General features: G+C 53.1%; 2 protein-coding genes across 3 annotated transcripts; both read left to right on the top strand.

Moving 5' to 3' along the window:
• The first annotated feature begins 418 nt into the window (after window positions 1-418).
• Window positions 419-10,530, top strand: NXF1 (nuclear RNA export factor 1). 2 transcript variants are annotated; one of them, XM_070565200.1, is made up of 21 exons: window positions 419-660; window positions 2,177-2,360; window positions 2,583-2,736; window positions 3,319-3,402; window positions 3,511-3,615; window positions 3,736-3,816; window positions 3,925-3,994; window positions 4,128-4,216; window positions 4,336-4,443; window positions 4,605-4,714; window positions 6,530-6,566; window positions 6,877-6,945; window positions 7,026-7,081; window positions 7,211-7,318; window positions 7,435-7,493; window positions 7,609-7,724; window positions 7,845-7,887; window positions 8,495-8,567; window positions 9,062-9,244; window positions 9,711-9,771; window positions 10,184-10,530. In XM_070565200.1, the coding sequence occupies exons 1-21, from the start codon at window positions 633-635 to the stop codon at window positions 10,220-10,222; spliced, it is 1,857 nt and encodes a 618-aa protein (XP_070421301.1). In that variant the 5' UTR covers window positions 419-632; the 3' UTR covers window positions 10,223-10,530. The 2 variants fall into 2 exon arrangements, with proteins under 2 accessions (XP_070421301.1, XP_070421300.1); XM_070565199.1 differs by having other exon boundaries at window positions 476-770.
• Window positions 10,531-10,644: 114 nt separating this feature from the next.
• Window positions 10,645-11,887, top strand: TMEM223 (transmembrane protein 223). The gene is made up of 2 exons (XM_070565211.1): window positions 10,645-11,015; window positions 11,431-11,887. The coding sequence occupies exons 1-2, from the start codon at window positions 10,700-10,702 to the stop codon at window positions 11,721-11,723; spliced, it is 609 nt and encodes a 202-aa protein (XP_070421312.1). The 5' UTR covers window positions 10,645-10,699; the 3' UTR covers window positions 11,724-11,887.
• The last annotated feature ends 26 nt before the right edge of the window (window positions 11,888-11,913 follow it).

Raw genomic sequence — 11,913 nt, 5'->3', positions numbered from 1 at the left:
CTATGTGCCAGGCATGCTACTGAGCCAGGCGTTGGAGAAAAAAGCCATGAATTAGTCAAGGTCCCTGCTCTCTTGAGGCTTACGTTCTAGTTTTCTATTTCCTGATAATTCATTTTACAGGCGAGGAAAGGGAGGCATAGGTCCGCAGCTGGCAAACGGTCAAGCTGAGGCTTAAAACACTGGCTGGACCTCGCCAGGGGCTTATGAGCGGTCACTTCCACTCCGAGGCCTGGGTCTCCCGCTCCTCGGAAGCCCTTCGTGTGGCCTCTTCCCGGTTCCTCTAGGAGTCCTGGGCTTCAGCTGCCCGTTCTCTGGTCCAGCGCTAACCCTGGAAGGACTAGCATAGCGACGAACGATGAAAGAAGGTGGCGAGGCACGGGGGCCGGGCGGGGCGAGCGCGGCCGGGCCCCGCCCCCCGCTCGGCTGCTCGCCGAGTGCGCACGCGCAGAGGGCCGCACTCCCTTCCGGCGGTACCGCCTACCGCCCGGGACGTCGGCTGCGCGCGACGTATTCGGCTGGATAAATGCGGTGGTGCCGGGCGTAGGAGCGCTTCGGCCCGGAGCGCTTGGGCTTTCGGACGTTTGGTGGCGTCGCGGGCCGCGCCTGAGCTCGCCCGTGTGTCTCGCTGTACCATGGCGGACGAGGGGAAGTCATACAACGGTCAGTGCCGGCCTCCGGGCAAGGGAGCGGGCGATCTGGGGCCCGAGTGGGTGGCGCCAGCCTAGGCCGCAGCCTCGGGGCCTGAGACCGCGAGGGGCCCGGCGTCCGCGGTGAGTGGCGGCGGCGCGGGCTGGGGCGAGGCAGCCCGGGGGCCCGACTGGACTCGAGGGCGGGCGCCCGACTTGTTGACTCCGAATCCTGACGTTTGGAGGACCTGGGTCTCGGAGCGGGGGTCTCGGTGGTGGGGGGACGAGATTCCTTTGAACTGTGGTTGGTGCCTGTCAATTCAGCTTGGCGTCCAGACTCTTCCTTTAATGTGCGTCAGTTCCTTCCTTGCTCATGGGCTGCCCGTGCCCTGTTTTCTACGGCGTCCAGTCGGTCTTGCCCCACCTCCCCTGCGACTTTGGCTTTGGCTTAATATATTAGATCTACACACCAACTCGATGTGCTAGACCAAATACACACAGGGTTTTAGTCCTGAGTAGTGGTTAGGAGCACATGACAGCCAAGGTTTCACTCCTCAGTTGGCTACGACAAGCTTGAGTGAGTTACTCAGGCCTCATTTTAAACCCCCTTAATGAAGGTAGAAACAGTACTTATCTCCTAAGTTTGTGTCCGTGTGTGTGTTAAAATGGCATCATTCCTATCAAGTGCTTGGAGCATAGTACCTGCTGGAGAAAGTTCTCAGTGAACGTTAGCTGCGCCTTCTATTCATTTATTCTTTCTTTCTAGGGTAATTTCTTCAGGTTTATTGCAGAGTACTAGGCATTAGGCAGACCTTTTTCGGGAGTCATGGATTTTTTTTTAAGAAGCCATTGCTACACACCAGGATTCAGAGGATCATGTTCCTGGAGAGCATTCAAGGACCCTCAGTTAAGCACCCTACCTAGTTGCCGCTAGAGCCTGAGTCTAGGTGTTGTCTCCTGAGTTAAAAAGCATTTCTGGCCAAGGAAATGAAGAGCTCACTCTCAAAACTTCAGAGTGGCAGTTTGAGAACAAGACTTTTAAAGAAACCCTTAAATTGGTCATATTTGTACCTGACGTTTGTACTGTATAGGCCAGAGAAGGATTGTTTACTGAAAGCTGACATAGTCATTGTGGTTGATTGGTTTTAGGAGATGTGAGAAAGGTCACCATCCACATTTTGATCGGGGTTAAGTAGATTTGGGAGGCTAAGAGAAAGTAGATTTTAGGTGACTTTCAGGGTGTCTGAGTTGTATCCAGTTACGCTTTTGCGTCACTCACACTTCCACATTCTACTTTTCTTTTCTGTAGTTCTAGATTCTGCTTCATTTTTCAAAAGCCGTACACAGTTTTCCAATAATTTTTCCCTGATGCTGCCATCTCATGGAGAGGGTTCTTTCTCTGGACAAGCAGAGGAGTTTGCATGGAGGTGGCCTCTATTGTTAGTGTATATCTCATCCTACAGTGCAGGGTGCTGGATACTGTGATTAGCACACCAGAGTAGCTGGACTAGTGATGTATTTTCTGATTTGTGTTCTGTTTCCAACCCCAGAGCACGATGACCGCGTTAGTTTCCCTCAAAGAAGAAAGAAAGGCCGGGGTCCTTTCCGGTGGAAGTCTAGTGAGGGGAACCGTAGGTCTGGAAGAGGAGGTTCTGGCATTCGGTCTTCCCGCCTTGAGGATGATGACAGAGATGTGGCAATGAGTGATGCCCAGGATGTTCCCCGAGTAAGATAGTAAGTGACCAGTTGATCTGGTTTGAATTTAGTGACTCATTTGTTTATACACCAGCCTGCTTACTCTCCATGTCATTTCTCTTCCCACCTGGAAGACTGAGAAATGCCAGGACCGGCTTAATGGTTGAACAGTCTTAGTTGTAGTCCTGGTAACAGTCTAGGAAGGTCTTTGAGAAGACATTCTTAATGTCTGTGGACGTTTTATTCTCTTCTTTCCCACAGCAACCCCTATGCTGCCCGACCCAACCGTCGGGGTGATGGTTGGCATGATCGCGACCGAATTCATATTACTGTGCGGAGAGACAGACCTCCTCAAGAAAGAGGAGGGGCTGGCACCAGCCAGGATGGGACGGCAAAGAACTGGTTTAAGATTACAGTGAGTATCTTAGAAGATAGATGGTGGAGGGGAGATAAGAGGCCGGGCTCAGAGGGAAGGTGGTTTACTTTTCACTCCACAAGAATCAGTCTTTTCAGCTATTCACTCCACAATCAAGGATCTATCCTTTCTCCTAAGAATCAGTGTCTTAGAACACCTATGAGCAGGTGCAGAGAAGGAGTAGAAGAGGACAGGCAGGAGGGGCAGGATGGGGAGGCCATCTGAAGGGAAGCGTGGTAACTGCGTTGGGAAGGGGAGAATTCCTTTGATGTCTCCATTTGACCAAGCCAAATGTGGGGGTTGGGGCCCCTTAAGTTCTCTGAGGAGCAGACAAGGTATAAATAATATCTTGGAACTGTTTAGAATAAATAATATCAGATGATTTGATTCTTTTGAGGAATAATAAGTCTAAATGAAGAGAAAGGAGGTTAAGGAATCCATGTCTGGCTTAAGTAGAAAACCTTCAACTGGTCCTTTCCTTAGAAGATCTTTGAAAGCTTGGTAGAAGGTACAGGTGAGCACTGGATTGGCCCTGCTGGTCAGCCTTAGTTACATTTGTTCCCTTCTCTTTCTCTCGTCTAGATTCCTTATGGCAGAAAATATGACAAGGCGTGGCTCCTAAGTGTGATTCAGAGCAAGTGCAGTGTCCCTTTCACCCCTGTTGAGGTAAGATAAGGCCTGAGTGGCTGCCTAGGCACCAGGGAAGGCAGAGGGGCCAGCTAGACCAGGGGCTCCGGGTTCTAAGTCTAATGCTCTTGTTTCCTCTCCTTGCAGTTTCACTATGAAAACACACGGGCCCAGTTTTTCGTTGAGGATGCCAGTACCGCCTCTGCATTGAAGGCTGTCAACTATAAGATTTTGGATCAGGAGAACCGAAGGGTGTGTGTGAAGGGCCTGGCTTGGCAGGGCTGGGGATTGGTGCTCAGGGCACAGACTGGTCTCAGGCCTGGGGCTTGGGCTTCCCTAGAGTTCACTGTGTGCTTTGTGTCTGCCCTGCAGATATCTATCATCATCAACGCCTCTGTTCCGCCCCATTCTGTGCAGAATGAGCTGAAACCAGAACAAGTAGAGCAGCTAAAGGTGAGGCAAGCTCAAGTAACGTGTATTTCCACCCCAGTCCCACCACTTCTCTCTCCCAACCCCACACACAACCCTAGGGACCACTGAACCCTTTTTCTTCCTCTGTAGCTGATCATGAGCAAACGATACGATGGCTCCCAACAAGCACTTGACCTCAAAGGCCTCCGTTCAGACCCAGGTATGGCTGACAGCAGTAATTCTCAGACAGTTGGGGCCCCAGGGGCATCTGTCAGGCAGGGAAAGTTGGAGAGTGGTCTGGTGCTAACTCTAGCCTGGGCAAGCCCTCTCAGACTTCCCTTTCCTTCCTAAAGATTTGGTGGCCCAGAACATTGATGTTGTCCTGAATCGTAAAAGCTGCATGGTGGCTACCCTGCGAATCATTGAAGAGAACATCCCCGAGGTGAGGCCTTTGTCCGGGTATTAGTTGGGAGGAAACAGGGTGGGATAGATTGGATGGGGTTGGGAGGCAGGTTTGTCTCTGATCTCCTGGTACTTCCTCTAAACTTTTTCTCCCCACAGCTGTTGTCCCTGAACTTGAGCAACAATAAGCTATACAGGTTGGATGACCTGTCCAGCATTGTGCAGAAAGCACCCAACCTAAAGATCCTAAACCTCTCTGGAAATGAGGTGAGACTTGAGAGCCCACTTATGTGTTGAATGGGGTGGGCAAAGGGTGGAGAGGGCTTGGGAGGGGATTGAAGACATGAGGGTAGGGGTTAAGGGTATGGGGATCTAGCTGGCTCTCTTTACCAAGGCGTCTTCTTGTCTTTTCTCCCCCTCCTTTGCAGTTGAAGTCTGAGAGGGAGTTGGACAAGGTAAAAGGCCTGAAGCTAGAAGAGCTGTGGCTTGACGGAAACCCCCTGTGTGACACCTTCCGAGACCAGTCCACTTATATCAGGTCAGTTGTAGCCTCTGTCTCCCCTCCTGGGGACCTTCACCCCCTGGGAGGCTGAGGTAATGCACCCTGACCAGTGGCCGTTGCAGGAGATGTGCAGCCCTGAGCTGGAACCACCTATCCTTTGGGAGGATCACGTGCTCTTCCCTTTTGTCTGTCCGTGTCTCTCCCAGCTTTGCCCTGAGTTCTCCTTTCCTTCCTTCTCACCTGACCTTGCTGGTTCTGTGGCTTTTCTGCTTCGTTCCTGAACACAGCCTTTTCTAGAACCTCCCTACCCTACTGTTCCAGGAAGGGCATCTCCCCAGGACCAGGGGGTATCTTATATGTGCCCCATGTGTGGAGTTGCTTTGGGCCAAGAGCCTGGTATCCCTGGGCTGAGAAAGCCCTCCCTCTCTGGGAGTTCCTGCTGATGGGCCTTCCCTCCTTTGTCTTGTGATGGGCCCTCTTGCCCTTTTGCCAAGAGGGACGATTTTCTCAAGATCCACTTGCCTAAGGCTGTTGCCTGGACTTTCCAGCCCATGCTGAGGTTGAGGCCTCCTGGGGGCTGGTGCCATGCAGTCTGTCTCTCTTGCCCAGTGCTGTGCACTGGGCCCTCCCTGGAGAAGAACCCTGGGTTCCCCAAGACATGTGACCAGAGCCGGGGCCCCGCCAGCAGGCGAGGGAATCCCAAGGCAGGTGCTGGGCGTGGAGGCCACGGGGGCAAAGGCTACCAAGGAGACAGAGAATTGACCCTCTCGGAGGGCACTGCCCCTTGCTCACTCGCACACCTCACATCACCCTGCTTGGCCCCGGAGGATGGCTGGTTAGCCAGAGACGGGTAAGATTCCTCGGGGAAGGAACAACCTAAGACAGGCACAGTCGCAGAGGGGCCATCAGGAGAGAACTTGGGGGCCAACAGAGGTGGGGCAAAGACCCTCACCCCCCCAACTTTGCAGGGGCCTGAACCCTCAGCCCTTCCGAGGGAGGTCTCCTGCCCCCATGGCTGCTTCGCTTTCCCACGCCCAGCCCAGATCGGGACCCAGGTAGCAGACAGAGACCTGGCCAACAGCATCTGCTCTCTTGCCGCAACAAGAATTCATTTCCATTTCTACCTTGGACCAGTGGGAAAGGGGCAGCGGAAGGAAAGGGCTATGTCAGGTGCCTTCTTCCCTCTTTTCTCCCTCTTTTTTCTGAACGCCTCCTCGCCTCATATTTCTTCCACTTTTTCTCTGCTTTCTCTTTCCTTTTTCTCTCTGCTCCCCTGTATCGCCCCCCCAATCTCTCCCTTGCCTCTGCTCCTTCCTGCCTTTTCTTTCTTTCCCTTCTCCTCTTCCTTCCCTCTCTGATTCCTTTGCCTTGCTTTTCCTGAGTCCCACCTTGCTCATCTCCCTGCCCCAACATCCTGTGCCATCCCTGTGGTGTGTTCTGGTCTTGGCCACAGCCAGACCTGGCAGAACTGATGGATACCTGTTGAGGCAGCGGAGCCCCTGGGCTCCCACCCCATTCCCTCCTCCCGGGGCTGCACAGGTGAGTAGGTAGAAGGTAAGGGGGGCAGGGAGGGAAGGAGGTCCTGGGCTTCAGGCCTGGGCTGGAAGCGCTGCTCCTGTGGCGCTCGGGTCAGGCAGAGAGGAGAGGGTCAGCCTTCAAGGCAGTCATTTTTGGGTGCCCCGGGTGAGGTGGGGAGTGGGGCCATTTTTCCCGGAGCTCAGAGGCTGGGAAGGAGTGAGAGGATGAGCAGGATGGGCTGGGCTGTCCCTCGGGTGTTGTATTTGCTCCTAGAGCAGCCCAGGAGGCACGGTGGCTCTGAAGCGTCACTCACTTCTGTCCCGTTCTTGACAGCGCCATTCGTGAACGATTTCCCAAATTACTACGTCTGGTAAGTCCATAACTTTTTTCATTCTCTTCTGGTGAGCATGGCGTCTCCCACCCCCAAGATCTTGCCTAACACGTGTTCGTATGACCACTAGTTTGGGGACATGGAGGCCTTTGAGAATCTGACAAATGCTATAATCCTTCTTTCCAGAAAAATGCCTGTAGACACAATTGCATCTTTCAGAATTCCTGGACCTTTGCCAGGAATCTTTTACACTTGACCTCAGACCCCTCACTCCTAATTCTCCCATCTAATTATTCATTTAGCCTTTTTTCTCTGGTTTACACTGTCACCTTTCACTTCCTTTCTGCAGGATGGCCATGAGTTACCCCCGCCAATTGCCTTTGATGTTGAAGCCCCCACGATGTTACCACCCTGCAAGGTGAGAAGCGGGGCCAGAGTTAGAACTTGTGTTGGGAGGAGGCTGTGGGTTACATGGTCCTAATATCTGTTTGATTCCAGGGAAGCTATTTTGGAACAGAGACCCTGAAAAATCTGGTCCTGCACTTCTTGCAGCAGTAAGTATTGTAGGGCCCCTGAGGCTGGGGAGAGGTGGGTTAGTCCCAGCACGACTCATTCTTGAGAGCTCTTGGGTCCCTTTGTGGATCCAGACCATGGAGCTCAGACCTTTTCTGTTGTCCCCACAGGTACTATGCAATTTATGACTCTGGAGACCGGCAGCGGCTCCTGGATGCCTATCATGATGGAGCCTGCTGCTCCCTGAGCATTCCTTTCATCCCCCAGAACCCTGCCCGGTGAGTCTCACATCCCAGAGCCTGCCCAGGACCAGAGTTTCTCGGCAAATGCAGGCCAGCACCTGCTGGCATCCACACTGCTCTGACCACTGCCTCCTTTCCTCCTGTTCCCTCAGAAGCAACTTGGCCGAGTATTTCAAGGACAGCAGGAATGTGAAGAAGCTTAAAGACCCTAGTAAGTGTGTGACGTGAGCAAAACAGGCTGGAAGAAGGGGATGACAAGGAATCAGTCATAGGGGTCAGGGGTCTGCGGCAGCCCCTAACCTTGGGTTCTCCTTCACCTACTACAGCCCTGCGGTTCCGGCTGCTGAAACACACACGTCTCAACGTTGTTGCCTTCCTCAATGAGTTGCCCAAAACTCAGCATGACGTCAATTCTTTCGTGGTAGACATAAGCGCTCAGACAGTAAGCACGCACTTCTTCACTGACAAAGGCCTGGAAGTGGGGAAGGGGCGGTTAAGAGACAAGGGAGGCTCAGGGTCTGACTGGGAGCCTACATGGTAACTGGTGCTGCTTCTCTTTCAGAGCACGTTGCTGTGTTTTTCTGTCAATGGGGTCTTCAAGGAAGGTGAGAATCTTTGGAGCCCTCAGTTTACAGAGTGGTCCCTCCCCCAGCTAGAGTCTTCCTCAGCTACACTCTCAGTTACCTTCTCTTCCCTCTATTTCCCTGACCACTTCCTCCCGTTCTGCCCCCAAGCCACCTTCATTTGGCCTACCCTCTCTACATGGATTTCCTGTCTGGGACATAGGAAAAGCCTGAGTGCTAGGACACAGACTTTGGAGTCAGACAGGTCTGAGCTGCCACCCCAACCTTGGTCCTTTGTGTCTATGGGCAATTTACATTATCTCTGAGCCTCAGATTCTGTATTTGTAGAAGGGGGTTAATAAGAGCTGTCTCGTAGTGGTGCTATGGAGAGTAAATGAAGCGACTTATACAGTGCTTGGCACAGGATGTGGCACACACATGGTCTATCAGTGGGGTGCTGGCGGTTAATTATCATTGTCCTCCCTGACTCTGACACTCCTTCCGCCCCTGCACCCCTGTACAGACATAATCACCCCTGTCTGGCCCACTTAGGGTTCCTTGTATCAGATCAGACCGTGATCTGAGCAGCAGGTTGTAAACAGAAAGCATGAGCAACCCTAAGGGGTCATTGCCCTTGTTATCACTGCAGTGGATGGAAAGTCTCGGGATTCTTTGCGAGCTTTCACCCGGACGTTCGTTGCTGTTCCTGCCAGCAATTCAGGGTAAGTGTTTGGCTTACCACATGGGGTCCCAGTCCCAATCCATGGCCAGCACTCTAGGAATTTGGGGTCGGGGGAGGTGGAGTCAGTCTTCAGAGTATTTTCAGCATTTTAGAAAGGCAAGGCAATCAGAGGGGCAGGCTCACATAGTAGCTAAGAGCTTGGCTCTGGAGTCAGACTGTCTGGGTTTTCATCCTGGCCCCACCACTTCTAGCTAAGGGCAAGTTTCCCCATCTGAAAACTGATATAACACTATTCATTTCCTCAGTCTGTTGTGAAGATAAACGGGGGCTAAGAACTGTCCATAAGTTGGGGGAGAATGTATAATTCTAGTGTGTTTGGTAGGTACCCCCATACCTGGAGTCCACAGGAAACGGGGTAGATGATAAAAGGTGATAGCTAAGAGCGGGAGGGGGACTTGGTGGGTATTGAAAGAATCTGTGTGTCAAGTATGAGGTCTGTCTGTCCAGCTGTCTAAGGTGCTTTTTGTCCCCAAGGCTGTGCATCGTAAACGACGAGCTGTTTGTGCGGAATGCCAGCCCCGAGGAGATCCAAAGAGCCTTTGCCATGCCTGCACCCACACCTTCCTCCAGCCCAGTGCCCACCCTCTCCCCAGAGCAGCAGGAAATGCTGCAGGCATTCTCGACCCAGTCTGGCATGAACCTCGAGTGGTCCCAGAAGTGAGTGCTGGGCATGTGTAGGAATAGCGGTAAACTGAGGTAGGGCTGGTAGTGAATGATGAGTGCTCCTGAAATCTTAAAAGCCAAAACTCTTTTTATTGCTTAAATAAAAAGATTGTCCATAAAAAAATTTGTACTTTGCATAAATTAGCATAACAAAATTTAAAGGCAAAATGAAATCCCTTTTTATATATTGTTCTGCAACTTTTATTACTTATCCCATAAATGTTTTTCCCTATTTGTATAAAAATTACCTTGGTTTTCTTGATAACTATTTAATATTTGTAATCAGTAGACCATTGATAGACAGTTGGATGTTTTTACTTGTATAAATAGTGCAAGAGTATATACAGTTGTTGGCAAACTCTGGCGAGTGTTTCTACAGAATGGATTTTGAAGTGGCATTTAGTGGCCGGGATGAGTGCGTGTTGGCTCTAATGGGACTGCCTGTCTTCCTCCACTCCAGGTGCCTTCAGGACAACAACTGGGACTACACCAGATCTGCCCAGGCCTTCACTCATCTCAAGGTGAGGTTTAGGAATACAGTGGCAGAAAGACGGGGATCTGTGGGACTTCAAGAGGGTCAAATAGAGATAGCCCTTATGGCCTAGGGGTTAAAGTGCAGCATGTTTCACTCCCGCGGCTGGGGTTGGGTTCCTGGGTGTGGAGCCACATCTCGCGTCTGTCAGTAGCCCACGCGGTAGCAGCGGCTCGCATAGAACTAGAGGGATTTACAACTAGAATATACAACTATGTACTGGCACTTTGGGGAGGGGAAAAAAAGGAAAATTGGCAACAGATGTTAGCTCAGGGTCACTCTTTCCCTGCCAAAGACAGAAAAACAAGGGTCAAGTAAGATGGGGGGATGGGGTCAGGGGGTGGGATGGGTGCGTCGGGTGTAGGCTGCTTGGCTCCACTGACCTTTCCTTTTTCTCCAAGGCCAAGGGCGAGATCCCAGAAGTGGCGTTCATGAAGTGATCCGGAGTCCTGCCCCAGAAGAAGCCCCCTGTAAATAGCCCTTGGATATTGATGTCTCCTTGTCATGGTTGTCACCTCCTCCTCTCCGGCCCGAGGCCACCCCGTGACTGTGACTGAGGAGGGAGGGCTGCTGGCTCCGTCTCTTCACCTGCGTTCTGGAAGACTTCTGGAAGATTGAGCCTCACTGGTGCCAGGAATCCAAAGCTTACTTTGTAGAACTGACACTAAACTACTCGAAGGACCTAGGTGCTTTGTGTACTTAACCCCGGAATCCTCCCCACTTTTTAAGATAAAAGAGTGATATTGTATTTTGTGTCGTGCGTAATGGATTGTTTAGCCTGGCCCCTTCCCTAGGCCGCCCAGCGCTCTCGGCGGGGGCAGGCGCCGGGGTCCCCTCCCAGCCCGGGGGGGAGGGGCTCCGAGGGGGCGGGGCCCGCCGGCAGGAAGTCCCGCCCCGGAAGCGGCGCCGCGCGGGCCATGGCGGTGCCTGGGCGGCGGTATTCTGTGCGGCTGCTCGTCGCGCTGCGGGCCCTGCCCGAGCGCCGGCTCCTGCAGGATACGGCCCCGTCGCGGGACGTGCTGCTCTTCGAGCACGAGCGGGGCCGCTTCTTCGCCGTTCTCGGGCTGTTCTGCGCGGGCCAGGGCGTCTTCTGGGCCTCCCTGGCCGTGGCAGCCTTGGCCCGGCCCCCGGTCCCGGCACGGCCCCCGGACGCGGAGCTCCCAGCCCGCGGCCGCTCGGACGTGCGCTCCACGCTCTGGCGCTACGGCCTGGCTGTCGGCTGCGGCGCCATCGGTAAGGCGCGGGCTGGCTTCCCGCCGCGGGAACGTGGGAGGCTGGGCACGACCCTCCCGGATGAGGAGGAGGGGTGGGCAGGCCGCCCCTACAGGAGCGCGGCACCCTGAAGTGGGAAGCCCCCCTCTTCCATCCCCACCCCCGGGTGCCAGGCCCTCAGACAGGCTTAGGCTGAGGTCCTCTCACTCTGCTACCTTAAGCAAGTCACTTAAGCTCTGGACCCGTTTTCTCGTGTTTGAAATGGGCGTGGACATCTATTAACGGTTGTTGAGAGAAATGACTGCCACAAGATTCTGGGGTATAAGAGGAGCTCAATAAATGTTACTATCGTCACAATTTTTTATTTAGGGCACTGGAAAGGTTGCTGCTTCTCTACAGTGAAAATCCCTCACCCCGATCTTTGCTCTTCCTGCAGGTACCCTGGTACTTGGTTTTGGTCTTCTCTTTTCCCTCCGCTCCGTGCGTTCAGTGATACTCCGGGCTGGAGGGAAGCAGGTGACCCTCACCACTCATGCCCCCTTTGGTTTGGGGGCCCATTTCACCGTTCCCTTGAAGCAGGTATCCTGCATGGCCCACCGGGGTGAAGTCCCTGCCATGTTGCCTCTGAAAGTCAAAGGCCGGCGCTTCTACTTCCTTTTGGACAAAGCTGGACATTTCCCCAACACCAAACTCTTTGACAACACTGTAGGTGCCTACCGTAGTTTGTGAAGAAACCACCTTGAGTCACTTACTCCTCCCAGAGGGGAATAAAAACTGAACCTTAGGGATGGGGTGACAGCCAGCATCACACAAGGTGGCCCTAGATTCATTAACGGCAAATAAAAGGGCAGCCATCCCAAGTGCAGGTACCTGACAGTACCTTTAAGTTTTGATCCATGTCTGTTTAGCCTTCACTCCT

Source organism: Equus przewalskii, chromosome 11 (assembly GCF_037783145.1).
Source record: "Equus przewalskii isolate Varuska chromosome 11, EquPr2, whole genome shotgun sequence".
NCBI lineage: Eukaryota > Metazoa > Chordata > Mammalia > Perissodactyla > Equidae > Equus > Equus przewalskii.
The sequence above is the reverse complement of the archived record's forward strand: the minus strand, read 5'-3'. Positions and strand labels throughout refer to the sequence as shown.

Coding starts and splice junctions, on each gene's coding strand:
- NXF1 (XM_070565200.1), top strand. CDS start 633: ATGGCGGACGAGGGGAAGTCATACAACG. Junction 3,817..3,924: donor AACAAGTAGAGCAGCTAAAG/GTGAGGCAAGCT, acceptor CTTCCTCTGTAG/CTGATCATGAGCAAACGATA. Junction 7,494..7,608: donor GAAGAAGCTTAAAGACCCTA/GTAAGTGTGTGA, acceptor CACCTACTACAG/CCCTGCGGTTCCGGCTGCTG.
- TMEM223 (XM_070565211.1), top strand. CDS start 10,700: ATGGCGGTGCCTGGGCGGCGGTATTCTGTGCGGCTGCTCGTCGCGCTG. Junction 11,016..11,430: donor TGTCGGCTGCGGCGCCATCG/GTAAGGCGCGGG, acceptor CTCTTCCTGCAG/GTACCCTGGTACTTGGTTTT.